The 24,438-nt window shown below is 39.7% G+C and overlaps 1 protein-coding gene across 3 annotated transcripts in view; it reads right to left on the reverse strand.

The window, feature by feature from the left end:
- LOC113145914 (nociceptin receptor-like) overlaps window positions 1-24,200 on the reverse strand; it is a 72,583-nt gene extending 48,383 nt beyond the window's left edge. For 2 of the 3 annotated variants that reach the window (XM_026333065.2, XM_026333064.2), the window contains exons 1-2: window positions 23,943-24,200; window positions 12,962-13,208 (exon numbers count right to left, since the gene is read on the reverse strand). In XM_026333065.2, coding sequence (XP_026188850.1) covers window positions 12,962-13,170 — 209 coding nt within the window. In that variant the 5' untranslated portion in view covers window positions 13,171-13,208; window positions 23,943-24,200. Of the gene's footprint in view, window positions 1-12,961; window positions 13,209-15,194; window positions 15,322-23,942 lie in introns of those variants that run through there. The other variant, XR_003297284.2, reaches the window with a different exon arrangement.
- Between the last annotated feature and the right edge of the window lie 238 nt (window positions 24,201-24,438).

Below are 24,438 nucleotides of genomic sequence, written 5' to 3' on the forward strand. Positions count from 1 at the left end.
TGAATTGAATTGAATCAATATCATCATTATAATCTGAGTAGGTTTACATGACCACTAAATGATTATTTTATGATGCGCATATTAAGCTCCAGGATGGATTTTAATTAAATCCTTTTGGCAAATAAGAAGCTTTTGTTTTTTTTTTTTAAGTTGTGAGGATTTTACAACAGAGCAAATGGTCACCAACTTAAACCAATGTGGGGGCTGAATGTTTGCTTGACCCTTTCATGGTATGTGGTTCTGTCTGTTTATTGGTTTAGTGTTTTAGGGTAGAAGGTTGTAAATGACTGCCAACAATTTGTTTCTTTGATGGTAAGAAGACTGAAGATAGTACCTGAACAAACAATGTGGGGTCTGTTCAGGATTAGTCCAAAGTACGGTATATAAACTGGTCTTGTAACACAGACGGGAGAGGACTTCTGCAAGGACGTCCTCTCCGGGCCCGTGATTAAACCTGAGATGATTCATCACACTTGTGGTTGTTTTCTGAGAATTAGCAACTCTCAAACTTAAAAAAATTTCTACCACAAAGTATTGTAATAAACTGAATTTCCTTGTTAATATGAGAACGCTTTTATCCTTTAAATGAGATACAGGCAGGATTGTTTTTCTTCTGACGGCAGAAATATACTGCTGAAGAACATTCAATATGATGAAAATATTATTTTGACCACTTTATGTAAGCTACCTGGGTATTCTTCGCCTCCCTGCCAGTGTGCCCTGTGCCTGGGATCTGGATCCATTTGTGTTGGAGGGATTTCCCACGTCCTCTCTTTGTTTCTTTTGTAGCTCAAAGTTTTCTTTCTGTGGTATTTCATAAATGTCTAAGGATTGGTGGTGTTGCCACACTAGTGTACAGTTTTGTTACACAATTCATCTACTGAAGCAATGCCACAAAACACTCCACAGCTCCTCTTCCTCTCTGCCATCATGACACTTTCATGTTTTCACTCCGTATCGACCCCATCACCTTAGTATCAATCTGATACCAATATCAAGGCTGGTATCGATACTATCGATATTTGGATCTTGGATCAATCCACCCATCCCTAGCACTTATAGTTTACGCACAACACTGGGACATAGAGATAGACAAGCACTCAAACTCAAGACCACACCTACAAGAAATTAAGAGTTACCAATCAACATAACCTGCATGTGTTTCAACTAATGTAGCCGGAGCACCTGGAGAAAACCCACACAGACATGCAAACTTCAAAAAAGTTCACCCAAATTCAAACTTCACATTACCATAAGTCTAATGTCCACCAAGTGACATGATAGCGGTAACCACTGCATCACTGTCAACCCCACTGAAGCCAATATCCTAGAAATTATGTCTATAGCGAAGGATATCATTTACATCCAGTTCCAACATTAACTGTTAATTCAGGATGTAATGAGCTTTGCATGCTTTGCACATAGTCTCACAGAAAAAAAGCTAAAAGCAATCAGGTGTGCATCAGCTTACTTTCTTACTTTTGCATGTGTAACAAAATCACGTTGGTCCATGCCAAAGTGTGTGTGAGCCAAACAGAAACAACAATTCTCTTTACAATTCTTTCTTTTATATATATTGACACATCGAATTACAACAAATATTAAATATCTGTGGTCTACTTCCACACTATAATATATTGATGTATCTTCCCTTTTACTCTCATTTTTGCCTTTCAGTTTTTGACGGACATATCCAGTCGACACAATCATTACAGTCATGTTGATCCATCTCAGTCTGTGTTTGGAGCTAAATAACCAAGGGAACCACCCACCTGAGATATCCAATGTTGCTCTTTATCTTTGTCAATCTTTCCTTTTTTCTGCTTCTCTCTCACATTGCCTTCCACTGTCCCTGACTCCCTCCATCACACACACACGTCTGTGCTTGTCTTTTGTCTGTTTCTCTCTCCTCCATTTGATGTAGCTGTGCCATGAGGGAGACATTTAACAGTAATTAAAAAGTACAGTGTATGTTTGTCATTCGTGTTGCTTGAGTTTCACATCTTTCCATGTGTTTAAACGAAGTGACAAAATTTTCTTAGCGGTTGATGTGAAGAAATGCAGAGGCAGTGTATTGTTTGCGAGATTTACATTTGAATGTTCCTATTAGTTAAGATAGATAGGTCCTCTTATACTGTTGGGCACATTGGGCCACAAGGTCTCTCTACTGCTTCCGGTCCACTTCCAGCCCTTCAGCTTTGTCCCAGGATGCACCAACAAGCTTTAGATCATTAATAAATGTCCTGCGCCAGGTGGTGCAGGAGTGACCTTGACCCCCGCGGAGCACCAGTATATCGCCACGTGGGGAGTATCATGCCTGGCTAGCCATCTAGCCTAGTCATCATTGCACAATTGTGACTTGGAGGCTGCTGCCCTGATCCCTGATCTTAAGACTCTGCGAGGCATCGCTTGGGGAATGCATTTATCCTCCAGACCAGCCGATTTGACTGTTGTCTACTATTGAATAGTAGAATATATCGGTCCTATTTGTATAGGTCAGTAGGAGGCTATTACATCTACTAGAGGCAATGAGAGTCAATGGCCATTAGCATTAACTCCCTCAGTTGCTAATGCTGTACGTTTTTATGCCTAAACCTAACCAAGACATTTTATTTGCTAACCCTAACCAAGATGTTTTATTTCCTAACCCTGAGATGTTTTATTGCCTAACCCTGAGAATTTCTATTGCCAAACCCTAACCAGGATGTTTTAATGCCTACACCAACCCAGCATGTTTAATGCCTAAATATAACCAAGTAGTTGTTGTGCTTAAACTTAAGGACATAACTTACATAAAGTACGTAATGATGACAAGGAAGATCTATAGGATAAAAACAAGGGGACCTACTGACCAAGAACAAACAGGCTATCAAATAACAACGACAACAGTCCAACCAGGTGTCCAGACGGTGTTCACCATTTGCTTCCACATTTCACATGGCTCTTGTCTCTTCAAGTAAAATATTGTCCACTCTGACATCTAGTGTGATGTGCACCTCTTCTAAGGCAAAGTTGTACATGGCGGGTAGGTCAGGTTGGTTGAGGACAAACAGAAAATAATACATCATCCTGTTGGGCTCCAGCAGATCCCTGTGACCCTGATTAAGGAATAAGCGGGTATAGATATTGGATAGATGGATGGATGGTGATCCTGGTTCAAATGGGTTTGTGAACGCATGAGTTCATCGAATTGATCATGTTGTTGACAGCGCTGTAACCTCACTGCGTGAAACGCTTGATACTGTTGCCCCTCTGAAAAAGAAGTTAGTGAATCAGAGAAGACTAGCCCCATGGTATAATTTACATATTCGTACCTTAACCCTCTGGGGTCTGAGGGGGTTTTGGGGGCTTGGACAAATTTTGACATGTCCTGACATTTGTGCTTTTTTCAGTGTCTTTTAAACATATTAATGTCTAAAGTCTAATAACACTGTAATAAACACAAAATTGGCTACAATAATATGTGAGCAGCAAGTTTATACATGATTGTGTTTTTGAGGAAAAAGTGTTTATGCATGGTTAGTGAAAAACTAAAATTTTTTACTCACTGAAAATAGGCCATATAACACAAACAGAACATTGGTTCACAAGACTTTGGAGACCTGCATGTTGTAGGCTAAAGTGTTTACTTCACGATGATGTGAATGTCATCTTGTTCACACATTCACAGTAAACAATACACTGATTTAAATTTTCTAAGACACTTTTTGTCCAGAAAGGCCATATGCAAGAGGGTGTGTCTGAGGATGAATAGTCATGTGATTTACCTGAGAACACAAAAGACGCACTGAACGACCAGACAAAGACGCGCATAATGAGCCTTTCAGTCAATGTAGATGGGAGGGGATTAGTGCAGCACAATACAAAACAATGAGGAGCCAAACGATCCTCATTTGAGTTAAAATCAGTGTTTTTACTCTGAGGACAAGCTAAACTATTTGTCTCTGTGTGGAATGTAAGGAGCGCTTCTTCACGTCATCATCCAAACGCGCCGAAAAAGTGAGTAAATTCTATGATGAAGTTTGATATTTTGTGTCATTTCTCAGGGGGGGGTGCACATATTTACCTGGTTCACCTGAGATTATTTACACCAGAGGGTTAATGAACTCATCTTTATTAGACTTGGTAAATTTATCTCTAGTATCAGGCTACATACCACAGGCCTTTAAGACTGCAGTAATCAAACCTTTACTCAAAAAGCCTAGTCTTGCTCCAGGAGTCTTGGATAATTATAGACCAATATCCAACCTGCCATTTATTTCTAAAATCCTAGAAAAAGCTGTTGTTAAGCAGCTATCAGACCACTTACACAGGAATGAACTATTTGAAGATTTTCAATCAGGATTTAGAGCACATCATAGTACAGAAACAGCACTGTTAAAAGTTACCAACGATCTTCTCTTAGCCTCAGATAATGGACTTGTTTCTATACTTGTCCTCCTAGACTTGTCCTCCTTAGTGCTGCATTCGACACCATTGACCACAACATCTTATTACAGAGACTGGAGCATGTACTGGTATCAGAGGAACAGCGTTAAAATGGTTCCAATCCTATTTATCGGACAGATTCAGGTTTGTTCATGTCCATTATGAACCTTCCACACGAACAAAAGTTAGTTTTGGAGTTCCACAAGGCTCTGTGCTAGGACTGATTCTGTTCACCCTGTACATGCTTCCGTTAGGCTATGTCATTAGGAAGCACTCTATTAATTACCACTGCTATGCAGATGACACTCAGCTGTATCTATCTATTAAACCTGTTAACACAAACCAGTTAACCAGACTTCAAGCCTGTCTAACTGACATAAAGGCCTGGATGACCAGTAACTTTTTACTTTTAAACTCAGAGAAAACAGAAGTCATTATATTTGGGCCAAAAAATCTCATAAATAACTTTTCTCAAATTATAGCTACTCTAGATGGCATAGCCTTGGCCTCCACCACTAATGTAAAAAACCAGGACATGTCCTTTAACTCACACATAAAACAACTCTCTAGAACTGCATTCTTTCACCTGCGCAACATTGCCAAAATTAGGAACATCCTGTCTCAAAATGATGAAAAAACTAGTCCATGCATTTGTTACCTCAAGGCTAGATTACCGTAACTCATTACTATCTGGATGTCCCAGTATCTCCATAAAAAGCCTCCAGTTAATCCAGAATGCTGCAGCCAGAGTCCTGACAGGAACTAGCAAGAGAGATCATATTTCTCCTATATTGGCTTCTCTTCATTGGCTCCCTGTAAAATACAGAATAGAATTTAAAATCCTTCTTCTCACATACAAATCCCTTCATAATCAAGCTCCGTCATACCTTAAAGACCTCATAGTACCATATTATCCAAATAGACCACTTCGCTCTCAGAGTGCAGGTCTACTTGTGGTTCCCAGAGTTTCCAAAAGCAGAATGGGAGGCAGAGCCTTTAATTATCAAGCTCCTCTCCTGTGGAACCAGCTCCCAGCCTGGGTTCAGGAGGCAGACACTCTGTGTACTTTTAAGGCTAGACTTAAAACCTTTCTCTTTGACAAAGCATATAGTTAGGGCTGGCTTCAGGCAACCCTGAACCATCCCTTAGTTATGCTGCTATAGGCCTAGACTGCCCGAGGACCATCAGTGCACTGAGCTCCCCTACCCTAACCCTAGGGAGTTGTCGCCAAGTGCTTGCTCATAAGGGAATTGTTGGGTTATTAGTTTTAGTTTTTGTAAACTGCTTTGAGATGATTTGTATTGTGATTTGGCACTATACAAATAAAATTGACTTGAATTGAATTGAATCGAAGCAGTCTTTTTGCTGGACTCGGCAGTCGAGGTCTGTGTACAAGGTAGTCACAAGGGGCCGTTCATTTCCAGAGTCACGCTACACTGTTTCGCTCTTTGTCTTTCATCAATCAACTTCTGCATCCTGTCGATTATGGTGTTCAATGCCACCCATCTGTCTTTGACATCAGTTATATCATCAAGGATCTCAAACTGGTTTCAAAGGTCAAGTGCAAACCCTTTTGCTGTATCTAGGTCTTTAAGCTTCTCTATGACTTTTCTTTAACGTTTGAGTTTAAGCTTAAGGTTTACACAGACTAGATAATGATCCAAGCCAAAGTCTACTGCCCTTTAGAACTGCATGTAGATGGCAGATAGAGGTCTGCCATTGCTGACTGATGCATATATGACGATCTCATTAAAGGTAATGCCGTCTGGTGCACGCAACATCTTCTTGTGAATCTGACAATGTTGAAAGATAGTATTACTGATACAATGGTTATGGTTACAGAACTAAATCATTCAACAACTCATTTTGATCACCACTTAGCTGCAAGTTGAAATCAACAAGGATGATTTTCAGGTCACAATGAGGTATTTGTTCTTTTCTGTCCCCTCTATCCACTTACCCCGGTTGGTTGAGGCAGATAGCCACTGATATTCGATTGAGAGATTCGGCCTCATTTTCTCAAGACGAGTTCGACAACCCCATAGCACTCTGTAGAACTGGAGAACAGTATGATCTTGCTGTTGCTGACCAAGCAACCACTGCTGATCCCCCGTATTTCACTAATTGCCAGTGCATCAAGATGCTAATTATGGAATTCCCAGAGGAGTTGGACAAGGTGGCTGGCTTAATAAAGCATGCAAACATCTCAGGTGCCAAGTTTCCTATATTAACCTATATGTGGAACAACATATCGCAGATTTTCAAAGCTTCCTAATCTCCATCAGCTTTGACATGGAATACAGTGACCTGGATATGTCAATTGGTTATTGAAGAGTGGACTAAACTAAGGCAGATGTACAGCCAAAAATGTCGCCTTTAAATAAGAAACATTTACAGAAGCACTGCATACATCTAACCTTGTTCGACTGACAATGGAAAAAAAAAAAGATCTGATATTTTTAGTTCAGACATTTTTCGTATCTGTCAAAACTGGGCACCTACATTACCAACAATGCAGTGGTTGGACATTCAGGGGTGTTATGCCACCGGCAGTTAATTTAGCCTGGAAACTCAAGCAGAAGACAATAACTGATGCAATTTTATAGTTTTGCCTTTTATGGTGAAGAAAACCTTGAATAAACAGTAGTAGCAAAATAAATGCGTGTGTGTGTGTGTGAGCATGCGCGTACTGTAAGTGTGTATTTGCGTTTGTGTAGGCTAAATGTCACCCCTTCCCATCTGCTTCTAAGAAATGAATCACGCTTTTTTTTATCTGTAAGTATTCTCAACTGCAACCAAATGTCACAACTGGTGCACACTGAGCAGACTTCAGTAAAGGTTTTTTTATTTTTCTGTTTGTCCTTTTTGTCTGCAGCTTCTCCACATAAATAGTGAGTTGGCCAGCCAGATCATAAGACTTGTGATTCTGAACCTGAGTATGATGACCCTATACCAGGACATTACTCACAATCCATAACCTTGCATTGAGCAGCATCACACTGCTGCACATTCATCAATTATTTGAGATCATCTTAACATTCAAAGCTCTCATATAATTTACTTGGTGGAATCATGCATCTGTTCCCACATAGTATCATAATCAAAAGCACAATCCATCCATCCATCCATCCATTATCTATACCTGCTTTTTCCTAATTAGGGTCACAGGGCTCTGCTGGAGCCTATCCCTGCTCTATTTGGGTGAAAGGCAGGGGTACACCCTGGACAGGTCACCAGTTCATCATAGGGCCACATGGAGACAAATAACCACACACACTCACTCCTATGGGCAATTTTGTTTTTTGGACTGTGGGAGGAAACTGGAGTACTCTAGGTAAACCCACGCACGCACGGGGAAAACCTGCAAACTCCACACCGAAAGGTCCCTGATGGGTTGTAAACCAGGGCACTTCTTGCTGTGAGGCAACAGTATATATGCTACCGTGCTGCCCTCAAAAGCACAATAAACAAGAGATGCTTACGTTAGATAAAAATAGAAATTTTGGTGTTCAACTTTGTGGTCTGTGTAAGTAGGACATGAGGGAAGCTGTTGGTAATGACGACTTCTGTAGGTTATAATTTGGCACACACATTTTTCAGATAGAATATAAGGAGGAAAGCAGTAGTTTCAGAAGGGATAAATAAGGGATAATAGGAAAAAATCTTCAATATATAAATATACATTATAGTTTCAGTGACAAACATCAACTCCACATTCAGTATAATTTACTGCAATTAAAGCATGTGCATTTGAACAATTTTTTAAAAAATGTTTTTGTTGTTTGTTGCACGTTTTATGGATGACCATAGTCTTATACAAAGATGTGTATGCTCATAGATATCTGGCACACTTGGAGATTTTATTGCACTATTGTAATAGTTTATTTTGATGCCCATGTTGTCTTCTTTGCAAATTGTACACAATGTGCATTTTATTTTCATTCCTTATGACAGTTTAAAAAAATGAGTGTATCTCAAAAACGTTATGGACACCCTCAAAATAAAATTTCTGTGGTGTGAAATGACTTTGTACAACTTTTTTATATTTACAATTTTGGGGGATACAGCTATGACATGTCTGTATTTAGAAAAATCTGTGTAAAACAATTTTCATTTTGTTTGTGGTTTATTGCACTTTTTAGCACTTTTTAGTTAGTGTGGGCTTATTAAATACATATTAAGTATTAATACATACATACATAATAATACATACATACAAACAAACTGATAATAATTAATATGCTCCTGTTCTATGGTAGGTTTTAAAGGGTTAATGCAAATATTAAAATCCTATCAAGTTATTTTCTTTAAACCTCCTTGTACCTACTTTTCTTTGGCTCGTATATATGAAATGTGTAATATTTTACAGTGGGTACGGAAAGTATTCAGACCCCTTTAAATTTTTCACTCTTTGTGTCATTGCAGCCATTTGCCAAAATCAAAAAAGTTCATTTTATTTCTCATTAATGTACACTCAGCACCCCATCTTGACAGAAAAAAAAAACAGAAATGTAGAAATTTTGGCAAATTTATTAAAAAAGAAAAACTGAAATATCACATTGTCATAAGTATTCAGACCTTGTGCTCAGTATTGAGTAGAAGCACCCTTTTGAGCTAGTACAGCCATGAGTCTTCTTGGGAATGATGCAAATTTATTAAAAAAGAAAAACATCACATGGTCATAATTATTCAGACCCTTTGCAGTGACACTCACATGCTGTCCATTTCTTCTGATCCTCCTTGAGATGGTTCTGCTCCTTCATTGGAGTCCAGCTGTGTTTAATTAAACTCATTGGACTTGATTAGGAAAGGCACACACCTGTCTATATAAGACCTTACAGCTCACAGTGCATGTCAGAGCAAATGAGAATCATGAGGTCGAAGGAACAGCCCAAGGAGCTCAGAGACAGAATTGTGGCAAGGCACAGATCTGGCCAAGGTTACAAAAAAATTTCTGCAGCACTCAAGGTTCCTAAGAGCACAGTGGCCTCCATAATCCTCAAATGGAAAAAGTTTGGGACGACCAGAACTTCCTAGACCTGGCTGTCCAGCCAAACTGAGCAATCGTGGGAGAAGAGCCTTGGGGAGAGAGGTAAAGAAGAACCCAAAGATCACTGTGGCTGAGATCCAGATATGCAGTAGGGAGATGGGAGAAAGTTCCACAAAGTCAACTATCACTGCAGCCCTCCACCAGTCGGGGTTTTATGGCAGAGTGGCCCGACGGAAGCCTCTCCTCAGTGCAAGACACATGAAAGTCCGCATAGAGTTTGCCAAAAAACACATGAAGGACTCCCAGACTATGAGAAATAAGATTCTCTGGTCTGATGAGACCAAGATTGAACTTTTTGGCGTTAATTCTAAGCGGTATGTGTGGAGAAAACCAGGCACTGCTCATCCCCTGCCCAATACAATCCCTACAGTGAAACATGGTGGTGGGAGCATCATGTTGTGGGGGTGTTTTTCAGCTGCAGGGACAGGACGACTGGTTGCAATTGAAGGAAAGATGAATGCGGCCAAGTACAGAGATATCCTGGAAGAAAACCTCTTCCAGAGTGCTCAGGACCTCAGACTGGGCCGAAGGTTCACCTTTCAACAGGACAATGACCCTAAGCACACAGCTAAAATAACAAAGGAGTGGCTTCGGAATAACTCAGTGACCATTCTTGACTGCCCCACCAGAGCCCTGACCTAAACCCAATTGAGCTTCTCTGGAGAGACCTGAAAATGGCTGTCCACCAACGTTCACCATCCACCCTGACAGAACTGGAGAGGATCTGCAAGGAAGAATGGCAGAGGATCCCCAAATCCAGGAGTGAAAAACTTGTTGCATCATTCCCAAGAAGACTCATGGCTGTACTAGCTCAAAAGGGTGCTTCTTCTCAATACTGAGCACAAGTTCTGAATACTTATGACAATGTGATATTTCAGTTTTTCTTTTTTAATAAATTTGCAAAAATTTCTACATTTCTGGGTTTTTTTTTTCTGTCAAGATGGGGTGCTGAGTGTACATTAATGAGAAATAAAATTAGCTTTTTTGATTTTGGCAAATGGCTGCAATGACACAAGGAGTGAAAAATTTAAAGGGGTCTGAATACTTTCCGTACCCACTGTATATAATACTGTTCGCATCCCAATTAAGGAATAGAGCACATCATTGCTAAGAGAAGAAGATGCGGGAAAATAATCTTTTATTGCTGGTTCATATATTTTCATGTCACAACATCAGTGGCATCAATTAAAGTCAGGTTTCCTACAGTGCATTAAAAGACAAGAGGAGGTAGTTTGATTGGCCATTACTAAAGTCCACCTCAAGTTCAGCTGCTTATAATGCATTCCTCCCACCTGGCTACAATTAATATGTGCCAGTGCTCACCAAAATAGAAAAATATTGTTGGACACGCCAGTATGTGTATTCACCTGGAGTTCAGACCTGCATGTGGCTCTGCACTCACAGATCAAATTATCTTGCTCTTTGTTTTTTTTTCCATTTGACATTAAACTTCTCACAAAACCTCCGGAGCTGTGTGTGAAAAAGTACCCAATACAATCACAAAAAAATCCCCTTTTGGGGATTAGAGGCTAATGAAGGCAGGACCTGGACAGCACTCTGCCTCTTTTGGTGATGTGCTTGTGTTGCTGATTGCACACGGTGGCCAATTTCATCCAACCTGACCCAGTTAAATGACAAGGCTGCTGCCTTCTGATACCCTTGATGAGGGCATGCTGTCGGGGGCTGGTCATTTTTATTGAGGGCAATGGCTGAGAGATGACACTACCAAGCAAGTAGGTGACGTGTCTACAGAGGTAATTCAGCACCTGTGTGTATATGTTTGTGTTTTTCTGTTGCAGAGCTGTCCATCATGGTTTACACAACCTGCTTCATGTAATATATGTTTTAAGGGTTCAATGTGTAATTAGAACAATCTATTAGTAGAAATGGGACATAGTATTCATAAATATGTTGTCATTAATGTGTAATAACCTGAAAATACCAACCATTGCATTTCTTAATCTCAAACTGAGCTTTTTAAATCTACTTAGGGAGTGGATCTTCTTTCACGGAGGCAGCCATGTTGCACCGCCATGTTTATACAGTAGTTCAGAACTGACAAATGAAAAACAATGGCTTTAGAGGATAGGATAGGATAACATTTTGTCTTAAACGTGACGGCCACTGTACTGTCCCTTGTGCCTGTGGGTGGGGGTGGATGTTGAGGGTGGGGTGCTTAGAAGGTTGCATTCTGCAATCTCACTACTAAATGCAGCTGTATCTTTCACATTTTACACATTGCATCTTTAGGTCTACAGATCTCAAGTCTTAATACAGAGCAAACAGAGCAAAAATACTGCAAAAATATAAATAAATATAAATACTGCAAAGCATCCCAACAATAACAAAGCCACATATACAGATACACACTTAGACATATACAGTCTCCTGGTTCAATATAGCCTTTTATATATAAGACAGCAGAAGCCTATCAGGCCAACTATGACCATAGAACTCTAACTCACATAACACCCATGTGTCTACTTGCACTTGTTTCAGTCAAATCCACAGGAGAATTCTACACACACACACACACACACAGGCATGGGCACATGTCTCATACAAGACCAGACAGTTGCCTGCCATGCCCTGAGGTTCCCAGAGTACAATGATCTTCAGTTTACATAGATACAGAGAAAAGCAGAAAATCTGAGCGATTTCATTTAACAAATGACTTATATAACTATAAAGGTTGACACAATCATTTTCTTTCAATCAATGCATGGATTTATGGACTTCAGCACCAGCATTGCATCGAGTGATTGAACTCTGACAGATGGCATGGAAAAGAGCAGCTGTGACTTGAATAAAACATAATTTTCATATCCTCAGTGGCTAAAAAGATCTAATTGTCCTTTTATATATTTAGACTGGCCTATTATAGATCCATCCACCCATTTTCTATACCCGCTTATTCCTTAACCAGGGTCACAGGGATCTCTTTCAGGTGGAAGGCAGGGGTACACCCTGGACAGGTCACCTGTCCATCACAAGGCCACATATAGACACACAAAAACAAACAACCAGACACACTCACACTCACTCCTATGGGCAATTTAGAGTGACCAATCAACCTAACATGCATGTTTTTGGACTGTGGGAGGAAACCTGAGTTCCCCGTAGTAAACCCACACCAGCACGGGGAGAACATGCAAACTCCACACAGAAAGGCCGGGTTGCGAACCCAGGACCTTCTTGCTGTCCCATATTATAGATGTATTATTTAAATAATTTCATTCTTTCAGTTTGGATTGCTATGCCAACAGTGGTTGTATTATGATTGTCTAGAGGAATGAATGACCTTTAAAGGTCTTAAAAAATATTTAAGTACAAAGACTATAAATTGTTATGCAAAGCATTCTATTTTGTAAGACTGTGACCTTCATTCCTACATTCAATTTATTTTGAAAACTAGTTAAACTTATAGTTAAGTCACTTTTTTTGCAGTTTGCCTTTAACTGCAGAAGCTCATGTTGCTCTTACCTTATGATGACATACATGACCAGGAAGTTTCCCACCAGACCAATGATGCAGACAATCATGTAGACGACCACAATAGTGACCTTCACCCCCGTTGGCAGTAAGGCATCCGTCTCGTTGTAAACACCGCTGAAGTTGTTCTGGAAGAGTGAATCATTGTCGAGCTGCAGGTGGTGCAGTTCAGCAATCAGAAAGTCATCTGAGAACTCCATCTCTGAACAAGAGTGAGTGGAGGGAGCTTAACAGCCACCTGAAAGAAGGAAAAAATGTGGTTAAATTGAGGTATGTGTGTAATAACACAGCAGAATTATTGTGAACAAAGAAGCAACACTGATTACAATGTCATTTTTTAATTGTAAATTTGAATGAAGGCACAAATTAAACTCAACACAGACTAAAAAGCTTGTTTTTGCCCATCCCCAGTGGTTTTACTTGTCACTTTGCTGCAGTGATATGGAGATCTGTCGAGTGACTAATGCTCCTTTTCCATTATACAGTTTTAGCACTACTTGGCTCTACTCTACTCGACTGGACTCGGTTTTGGTCATTTTCCATTACAACTGAGTGCCACCTTAATGTGGGCAGGGTCATCATAGCAAGGCAGCACAAAACTGCCTTGCAACAACACTTTCTCGTAGGACCACGGTCGTATGACCACGGCCATTTACTTCACTAAAGACTACAAAAATGGACAAACCATTGGTCACTGTTGTCAATTTCATAAATGGCGGGTTTGATTCTTGTGTCAGACGTGGCCAAACGTTGAGCTCATGACTCCTCTAGTGGCGTCAGTCCCTGGCCAATTAGTGGCCCACAGTCTGTTGACGTGACATTTTCGGCTCGGCTCACTTGGAACCTCGGTTGAGCAGGTAGTAAAAAAGTACCAGCTACCAGGTAGTATCCTCTAATCGAAAACCCAAAAAACCGACTTGAGTCGAATCAAGTCAAGCCGCATTACTGTAACTCTAACCCCAGGCCATGATTATAGAGGGCAGCAAAACACTGTTTTTCAACCTGGTGTTAAGTTACTCTTTAAGTATTTGATGTGTAGTGCTCAATTGGAAATCAAAATTAACATGCATGCCTTTCAAAATTTTAAATTTGTATCAACTATACACAGCTCCTTGATAATTATAGGTTTGTTAGCATAAGCCAATTGCTTCATGTCTCACTTCCCTCAAAAATACACCAATAATCAGATCAGCAGTGCATTTTTTAATTAATTAAGCAGAAAATAACATTTTATGTTCATAATGTATCTAGGCTATTTCTGTTCTCTTACATAAAGACTTACATAAAACAGAGGAAACTTGTATATTCACCACCAACACAAAATCACATGACAACGATGTATCAAAAGTTCTGGCAAAATTATTGATACAGCATTCTTCAGCAGCATTACAGGTAAACACATTATAATTTATATAAATATTTATTATTTAATAATAATTAATATAAGTAATGGGTAATGACCCACTATCTATCTTAGGCACTATCTATTGGATCCTTCGATGTCGGCTCTTCCTATCATTGTGAAGCAGAATTCACCAAGTGTTGGATTGTTCACCCACTAATAGGGAACGAAATAAGAAATAAGATTGCGGTTAATTGGTTAAAGTCAGAAAAAGTATTTTACAATGTAACAATGTACCACTATTCACTGCTATGCTAATAAATGTAAACAAAGGACACTTTAAACAATTGTAAGGTAGATAAATACAGCAGAAAGGACATATAGAGATTAGGGAGGAATTAAGGGAAAAAAGATAGGTAGATAGAAGGAAAGGGGGAAGGGAAGAAAGAAATTAATAAATGGAAAAGTATAAGGAGGATCAAGCAGCAAAAAGAGAGTAAGAAAGGAAGGAGGAAGCATGATACAGAGTGACAAATAGGTAGAAGAGAAGCTAGTAAATAGGGAAAACCGGGCAAAGTGAATGGGGAAAACTTAAAAGGTGCAAAAAACATGAAGTGAAAAACTCACAGCATTGTCTATTAACACATTGCCATGTGAAAAATACATTAGTGTCAATGTGTGTGTGAGAGGGGTAAATGACCTCAATATTTTTGAGTGTTAATACAGTGAGAAGAGAAGGTGAGAAACAGTACGTCACTTTTTATCAGCAATAATTATAAAGAAGAGCACAAAATGGACATATTGAACCAGCAAAAAACAATAGTTTTCATATTTAAAGGATGCAGGTCTGTCCACAGTCAACAATTAAAAGATGGGTCACTTACTGTATTTATATTGAGCCTCCTGATTTAGAACAACTAAGTTGATTCGATGAAACCTGGGATCTGATATGAACCAAAGTTGACCTGGAGATTCTTACATGGATGAAAGGGGATCAGCTGGGTAATTTCTGTGGAGAAGAGTCACTGTTGTTTTGATTGCTGTGGAACTCGCAGTTTGATGCCCCTTACAACATTATACAGATAACTGCAAAAATCTGAACAGCCTTTTTCATAAACTACAACTAACAAATGTGCCACCACTTTTTACCAGCACTGACAATCAACTGAAAAGCAGACAGCTGTTGCTTACTGTATGTCTCCCATTGCTTTTTGTTAGACATACTGAGGAAAGATAGTCTGGTTGAAGTCATTAGATTAATTGTATTTTCAGTAACTAGATCTTCCAGAATTTCTGTAGCTGGACATACTGAGTTATTTTAACAAACTGTATCAGGTGAAAATCTATGGAGCCAGAACACTGACAGTTAAACTCTGATGCCAAAACCTCCCCAAAAAAAAACCCCCAAAAAAACCAAAAAAAAAAACAAAAAAATTGAAAATCTGAAGATTCTTACTAAAAAAAAAAAACATTGGCATGGAAAAAAACTTTAATTAATAAAAACTGAGAAGTATTTTTTTCAGTGGGCTATTAATATTTCTTTTAATGCCAAAGTTTAACTATCACTGCTGTGGCTCCATAAAAATCACTTCCTACGTGCTGGTAGATTTTCTTGTTTGAAGCAAAGGAAAGCTCATATCTAAAATGATTTCATTTAAATTTAAAGGTGCTTTTTGCAGCGTAAAAAGTTGGAGATTCCCACCTCCTTGAAGCATCTGTAAAGAGAGACAATGCCACAACATGAGATATATTTGAATTGCTGAACAAAATTAACGTGGTTTGCAGTTTGGAGGGCTGTAACCATGCTGGTCTGTAGCACATTTGGTATGCTAGTCAGTATTCACTGCACCACACTGCTGTATTGCATCTGTGCTTTTTGCAAATGATGTGGTACTGCTGCAAGAGATCACAGTAGCACTGCTTTACATCAAAAGGAACCAGTTCAGGTGGTAAGATGGCTCATATAGAGGCATTTGCAGAAGAGCCAAATGAGAGAGGACCCTAAGGTCACATAGGTATTTTCTGTCTGGCCTATTAAGATCTTGACTTTCCCCAGGAGAACTAGAAGACAGGCAAATTAGATAAGCAGAAGCAAATGGATGGATAAGGTAAGATAGGATAAGATAAGAGAGGGTGGGACCAAAATAAGATAACAAGTTATATATAATAAGTTTATTCATGGATGGATTGAGGCTGATGTATGTGGCTGATTGTTGTGGCAAAAACCGTTGGATAAGCGATAAAGAGAGTGCAGGCCGACTGTCTTTTTCTGAATCTATTTCTTGCAAGAAAGCAGCGAAACAGAATAGAACACAATCAATCAGAGTTTTCCCCAGTTGCTCAGTTGTTGCCCAGCTCCTACTAGGCTGAGGCCTCTACTTATACAGACATGCAAGTAAATGCAAATAATCATTCACATAATCAGATAATTAAGTCTGTACTTCCCTATTGTACTACAAAGTGATTACCTGATAAGGCTATATTCTAAAACTCTATATTCCCATTCGGCAGTTAACCCTCCATCCTGGGCGTGCTCTCTTATACTTGTCCCTTCCTCACACCTAGTGTCCTAAGGAACCTTTCTCCCAGATACTCCTCACCAACATCCTTGAGAACACTGTGCCCCTTAGTGCCAGACTATACTGAAGAACATAAACATCAGATACGATTATGAAAACACACAAGCTCCTTGGTGGACGCTGTGAATCAACCTGTAAATGTGTTATAATATCTCCTTTGATCTTCAAGTCCCCCTTCCTAATCTCTACTCCATTTTTTATTCCCTTTCCTTTCTCCTTTCCTCTTTACATCCAAACTCTTTATTCTGGCACTACATTTTGTTTTCTAGGTTCAATCTCTGCTGTAGCTGCAGCACAATGTGTGTGCATGTCTTGGCTGCCTAGGCTTTGATGAATAAGCAGTTAAACTTAGAGCCTGAAGTGTATGTCCATGTAAGGCTGCAGTGCCAGTCTGGGTGGGCTGCTGTACCACTTCAACTATGTGTGAGAAGACAAAGCAGCACTAATGAGAGCATCTCTAGGTTATGACGTTATGATCCCTAAAATAATTGTAAAAGTTATGATACTACCTAAATGTTGACAAGCGTTAAGAAAATTTCCTGATTATTCAATGTATGTTTCAATGTTCTACAGTAATGTGAATACATCCTAGAGGATGCAACAAGATCCTAGACATTAGACCAGCCAGTAACAGTAACTTTGTTTCATTTTGACATTATTTCATTGTTCACAATCTCAGATGACATTTCTGTTACTCAAATGAATGAATCGGTCTTCTCTGATTCATGCATGATGTGTGGCATTTCTATCAGCTTTTATGGTGCTACAGTGTAGGCATGATTAACAGTCCCTGTGTTGGCTTAAGTCAACCTAGGGATTTTGAGCATCCATGCTCTTTTTTTCTTTATTCTGTTGTTTTGGGTGCTTTTTTCCTGAATCCTGTCATGTGTTGGTGCGGGGAGCTGGAGAGAAGGAGAGGCGGTAGGACCCAAATGCAAAACCAAAAGGCTTTTTTACTCCTGGGATCACCAGGGCAGGAAAAAAAACACAAAAAGCACTAATCCAAATGAAACGGGAAGAACTGAAAGTCACCGAATGAGATGGGTATCTAGAAAACACCGAATGAGACGGTCGCATACCACACAAACCGGTATTAATTACTAATGCTAGGCTTACGCAAACTAACAGTCATCAACTAGTTAGCTATCTAATGCTTCAGCAAAGAACAAAGGAAAGAGGGAAGTATATATAGGGAGAACATAAAAGGTGATGAGACACAGGTGAACTCAATCTAGTAAATAGTGTGAAGCTGCCGGGGACCAGAGCAGAGAAAAGGGGAAGTCTTGTCACAGTAAAGGTCCCCAGAAGGAAGTCCAAAAAGGGGAATCATGACAAATCTTGTAACACGGAGTCACAGGAAGTCTGCTACAGTATGAGGTGTGAATAGGTTCAGGATCAGCAACACTGAAAACTAGGATTTGAATGTTTGAAAATACATTCTGTATGTGTGGACCTTTTGTTTTGAAGTTTAAGATCATTTTTGCCTGCTAAGAGGGTCAAAATGAGCAGATTTGAAACTGCTGAATGTCTGAAAAAAGTGAGTTAAATGTTTGAAAGGACAGAGCTGAGTGTTTACAAAGCAGGTTTTAAAACTTAAAGAGACTGATTTGTAACACTGAAAAGAATGAAGCATTTTTTTTCAGATATTCACATTTTATTTTCAAAGGTTTGAATAACAGCTTTCAGTTTTGAAACCACAATTTTCACATTCAAAATGTATTTTCAAACATTCAAATTCTAGTTTTTAACTGTTGCTGATCCTGAACCTATTCTCACCTCATACTACAGCAGAGGTAGCATATATAATTGAAATGCAAAACTATTAGCTCAGTAGCATTTTAACTATATTCTGATATTATGTCAGGAGCTATTTCACACAAAAATCTAATAATTCAAATGTAGCTGAATACATATATATATATATATATACAGTGGGTACGGAAAGTATTCAGACCCCTTTAAATTTTTCACTCTGTGTCATTGCAGCCATTGGCCAAAATCAAAAAAGTTCATTTTATTTCTCATTAATGTACACTCAACACCCCCTCTTGACAGAAAAAAACAGAAATGTAAAAATTTTTGCAAATTTATTAAAAAAGAAAAACTGAAATATCACATGGTCATAAGTATTCAGACCCTTTGCAGTGACACTCATATTTAACTCACATGCTGTCCATTTCTTCTGATCCTCCTTGAGATGGTTCTGCTCCTTCATTGGAGTCCAGCTGTGTTTAATTAAACTGATTGGACTTGGCCTCCATAATCCTCAAATGGAAAAAGTTTGGGACGACCAGAACTCTTCCTAGACCTGGCTGTCCAGCCAAACTGAGCAATCGTGGGAGAAGAGCCTTGGTGAGAGAGATAAAGAAGAACCCAAAGATCACTGTGGCTGAGCTCCAGAGATGCAGTAGGGAGATGGGAGAAAGTTCCACAAAGTCAACTATCACTGCAGCCCTCCACCAGTCGGGGCTTTATGGCAGACTGGCCCGACAGAAGCCTCTCCTCAGTGCAAGACACATGAAAGCCCGCATAGAGTTTGCCAAAAAACACATGAAGGACTCCCAGACCATGAGAAATAAGATTCTCTGGTCTGATGAGACCAAGATTGAACTTTTTGGCGTTAATTCTAAGCAGTATGTGTGGAGAAAACCAGGCACTGCTCGTCACCTGCCCAATACAATCCCTACAGTGAAACATGGTGGTGGGAGCATCATGTTGTGGGGGTGTTTTTCAGCTGCAGGGACAGGACGACTGGTTGCAATTGAAGGAAAGATGAATGCGGCCAAGTACAGAGATATCCCGGAAGAAAACCTCTTCCAGAGTGCTCAGGACCTCAGACTGGGCCGAAGGTTCACCTTTCAACAGGACAATGACCCTAAGCACACATCTAAAATAACAAAGGAGTGGCTTCGGAACAACTCTGTGACCGTTCTTGACTGGCCCAGCCAGAGCCCTGACCTAAACCCTATTGAGCATTTCTGGAGAGACCTGAAAATGGCTGTCCACCAACGTTCACCATCCAACCTGACAGAACTGGAGAGGATCTGCAAGGAAGAATGGCAGAGGATCCCCAAATCCAGGAGTGAAAAACTTGTTGCATCATTCCCAAGAAGACTCATGGCTGTACTAGCTCAAAAGGGTGCTTCTACTCAATACTGAGCACAGGGTCTGAATACTTATGACCATGTGATATTTCAGTTTTTCTTTTTGAATAAATTTGCAAAAATTTCTACATTTCTGTTTTTTTCTGTCAAGATGGGGTGCTGAGTGTACATTAATGAGAAATAAAATGAACTTTTTTGATTTTGGCAAATGGCTGCAATGGCACAAAGAGTGAAAAACCCAAAGGGGTCTGAATACTTTCCGTACCCACTGTATATATATACTTAGAGCCTGAAGTGGCATTATTTCATTGTTCACAAACTCAGATGATATTTCTGTTACTCAAATGAATGAATCGGTCTTCTCTGATTCATGTATGATGTACATGATATACACACACACACATATATATATATATATACATATATATATACAAGAAGTGGCTGATATCTAAAACAGATACAAGAAGTGGCTGATATCGAAAAGTCCTACCGGTGGCTGGAAAAAGCTGGACTGAAAGACAGCACAGAGGCACTGATCATAGCGGCACAAGAACAGGCCCTGAGCACAAGATCGATAGAGGCCGGGGTCTACCACACCAGGCAGGACCCCAGGTGCAGGCTGTGCAAAGATGCACCTGAGACAATCCAGCACATAACAGCAGGTTGTAAGATGCTAGCAGGCAGAGCGTACATGGAACGCCATAACCAAGTGGCCGGCATAGTGTACAGGAACATCTGTGCCGAATATGGGCTGGAGGTCCCAAGGTCAAAATGGGACACACCTCCAAAGGTGAGGGAGAATGACCGAGCTAAGATCCTGTGGGACTTCCAGATACAGACCGACAAACAGGTGATGGCTAACCAACCGGACATAGTAGTGGTGGACAAACAGCAGAAGAAAGCCGTAGCGGTAGATGTAGCAATCCCAAGTGACAGCAAAATCAGAAAGAAGGAACATGAGAAGCTGGAGAAATACCAAGGGCTTAAAGAAGAGCTAGAAAAGATGTGGAAGGTGAAGGGAACAGTGGTCCCCGTGGTAATCGGCACCCTCGAGGCTGTGACCCCCAAACTGGGAGAGTGGCTCCAACAGATCCCAGGAACAACATCAGAGTTCTCAGTCCAGAAGAGCGCAGTGCTAAGGAACACCTAAGATACTGCGAAGAACCCTCAAACTCCCAGGCATCTGGTAGAGGACCCGAGATTGAGGAAGACACACACACCATCCATAGGGGTGAGAAGGGAAATTTTTTATACAAATAATAAATAATACAAATAATGTTTGACTGAAGAAAAAACAAATTAAAATTTCACAGAGGTGTCCAGGCTGAAAATAGCCCTGCATTAATAGAGAATGCCATATATTTTACACATCATTGTCTGTGTTTTAGATCTTGGTGAGGACTACAGCATATGAAAATGTGTTGTATAAAGATTTTATATCTCCTGCAAGACATGAAATTTGATAAATGTTAAGTGATGTTCCTTAAATCAGTATCAATTAGAGGTCAAGTTTGTAAATGGTGGAAAAAATGGGGACATGGAGATATTTTAGGTTCTGCTACATTTTTTTAATTGACCATAAGTTCAAAAGTGTCATAGGAAGCGAAATGCTATATTGTTGGTATATAATCTTACAAACAACAGTAATGCATTGGTGGGGTGTGTTATTTCTGGTACCGTTGATACAGTTAAATGTGATCCAGGAAGTCCAGTTTGAGTAAATTATTTATGGTTTTCAAATGCCACAATACTCTAAAGTGTTCATAATATCATGGCAAGCACAGGGTAGAGTAGATACATATTCACGGTACCCAGTAATTTACCAGGAATGCGCATGCATCTGATTGGCTACTGGCAACTTGCTGGATGATGTCATACTGAGGTCTGTTAAAAGACTGTTAAAACAGGTTACATTTTTTTGCAGGTGTCCTTGTGTGTGTGCGTGTTTGTGTGTGTTTAAATAAATAAGGGGTGCTGGTGTAAGGTGTGTTTGGTAGAGCACAACAAAATGTTTTGGTTTTTTTTCTACTGCTTTTTTTTTTTTAAGTTAAATAGTGATAACTATATATGTACACACAAGAGATCAGCAAGTAGCTGAACAGGCTGAGAGCACCACGGCAGAGGAAATACATAATACAAACAGTTAAGTCCACACAGTTCAGGTAAACTGTGAAGGAAAACGCTGTCTGATTATTTTCAAACTTTTCAGTTTACTCACTGTCATCCAAAAGGACAGAATTTCTCTGTAGAACACAAACAAGGCTGAAGTCATTTCTGAGCTGATAATATATTATAAAAAACATCTGATGTTCATATAATCTGCTTTCATTGATTGATGCTGTCACACACTCATCTATCACTCTTGCAGATAACAATGTACTAAGGGAGGGACATGGCAGAGGCAAGTAAAATACTAACTGTACATCATAAACAGGTATGGCCGATAAGTCAAAACTCCAAAACTGAACCTGGTTATATTTACTGACTCAAATCATAAGCTCCCAATAAAACTGTTTTAAGTATCCTGCATCAGGTGACTGTTCTGTTGTTAAGTTCTTTGTCAACAAATATCTTATGTGCGTAGCAGTTTACTGTATGTTTTATTTGGTAGGATTAGTGTGAACATATTTGCTTTGGCCATTACTGGAAAATATTCATCACAACACTTTTCACAAATACACTTCATTCTGTGTGACTGCATTTATCATTAGAGGGATAACAGCTCAGGATGCTCACTAGTTGAATGAAAAATAAATACAGACCATCAGAACATCAAGATCTAACGGACAAGAGATCTCACCTGTGCTCAGAATTGTGCGATGCTTGAATATCGAGTTTAACAACAACTGAGTAAATTTCATCTGCCAATGACGGCCAAGTTGTATAACTGAAAGTAAATGGACCTTAATGTTGTTTGATAAAACAGTGTGCTTTTTTGCTGTCAATGAAACTGTATAGGTCTGTAGAGGTTTCTTGTAGAAAAAATTGTAGAAAAGCTCAGTATGTAATTTGTAGAACAAATGAGGACAGAAGTGGAATTGTTTGGACAAACAGCTCATTCACAATTTTTGTAGCAGTTTACTCTTAATTTGTACCCCTCACATAGAAAATTACAAGTTTAGTCTCTATTTTCTAAATCAAATCATGTCATTTGTCCACAGATGTATAAGAAATTCCTGCAATATATTTAAGACATAACAAAGATGTGCACATGTTGTAGAAATCTCTAGTCATGCTTTCATTTCTTCAAATCTGTTAAAGGCCAGTGAAAGCCATTTTAAACATAGTACACAGAAAACGTTTTCTAATGGGTGCGTAATCTTTCAGCCCTGGGCCCACATTTGGTTTTTTTTGTTTGTTTTTTTGTTTGTTTTTACACAATTCCACATAAATCTTCTGCAAAGTATTGGAATAGTAACAGCAGACTCACTGACACACTCGAGTGGATATACTAGGGAAAACTGTTGAAAGAAATGGCATAAACAAAACCTCCACGATCTGACACTACAGAAGACTCCAAAATGAACCACACACACACACACCCGATAGTGGGTGGAAATTTAATCAGAGCAAGTGTTTGGAATAAACAGACCTGAATGCGTCAAACTTCCCCCTTTCTTTGTCATGCAACCTGTCACTTAAACCTATCACATCACAAAGCAACTATAAACACAAACACCTGAATGCACCATAAAACAGAATTACGTCACGCACGTACGTGCTCGCGCTCATACAGTTCGTTATGGCAGATTTTCAGCTGAAGGAGCTCAACATAAACACAGGTACACACTGCGGGCAGACAGAGGCGCGTTCTGTCTCAGCGCGCACTGGTGTGGTCCAAAATAGATACACATACATATACATATCTATGTGTAGGCTACAGGTAAGACATGCGTTATCTATATACTACTTATTGTATTGTTAATGGAGGCTGTGCAACACCTTACCGTTCCGGTGCCAAGTGATTCAGAGCACCACGCAGACCGCCCCGAGGACACAGCCGTTGGAAGTTGTGTTTCTCTCTGCGTTACTGTGCGCAGTGTTGGTTTCAGTCCGTTTTCTCTCTCGGTTTTGGTTTATTTCGCAGTTTCTGTCCGCTGTCATCGCCAAGTCGACTAATAGTAAGTGTCAAAATCCACAACCACCTACGCTTCTTCGGGATGACGAAGGGAGAGAAAAAACTGCTTCACCTCCAGTCAGCATCAGCTGGTAGGCAGGCAGACAGAAAGAAAGAGAGGAGGAGTCTGCTGGGATAAAGATGCAGCCAGGCGCTGTCCATTCTTTTCCTCTCTCGAACAGATCGATGAGGGCTTGCTCAACACTCGCTCTCTTTCTTTTCCATCTTGTATGCACATTTGGATCTGGAAGAACTGTTCTGTGTGCATGCGTGTGTGTGTGTGTGTGTGAGTGCGCGTGTGTATCCCGGACATCTATACATTGTGT

The sequence above is a fragment of the Mastacembelus armatus genome, chromosome 7, assembly GCF_900324485.2.
Source record: "Mastacembelus armatus chromosome 7, fMasArm1.2, whole genome shotgun sequence".
Lineage (NCBI taxonomy): Eukaryota > Metazoa > Chordata > Actinopteri > Synbranchiformes > Mastacembelidae > Mastacembelus > Mastacembelus armatus.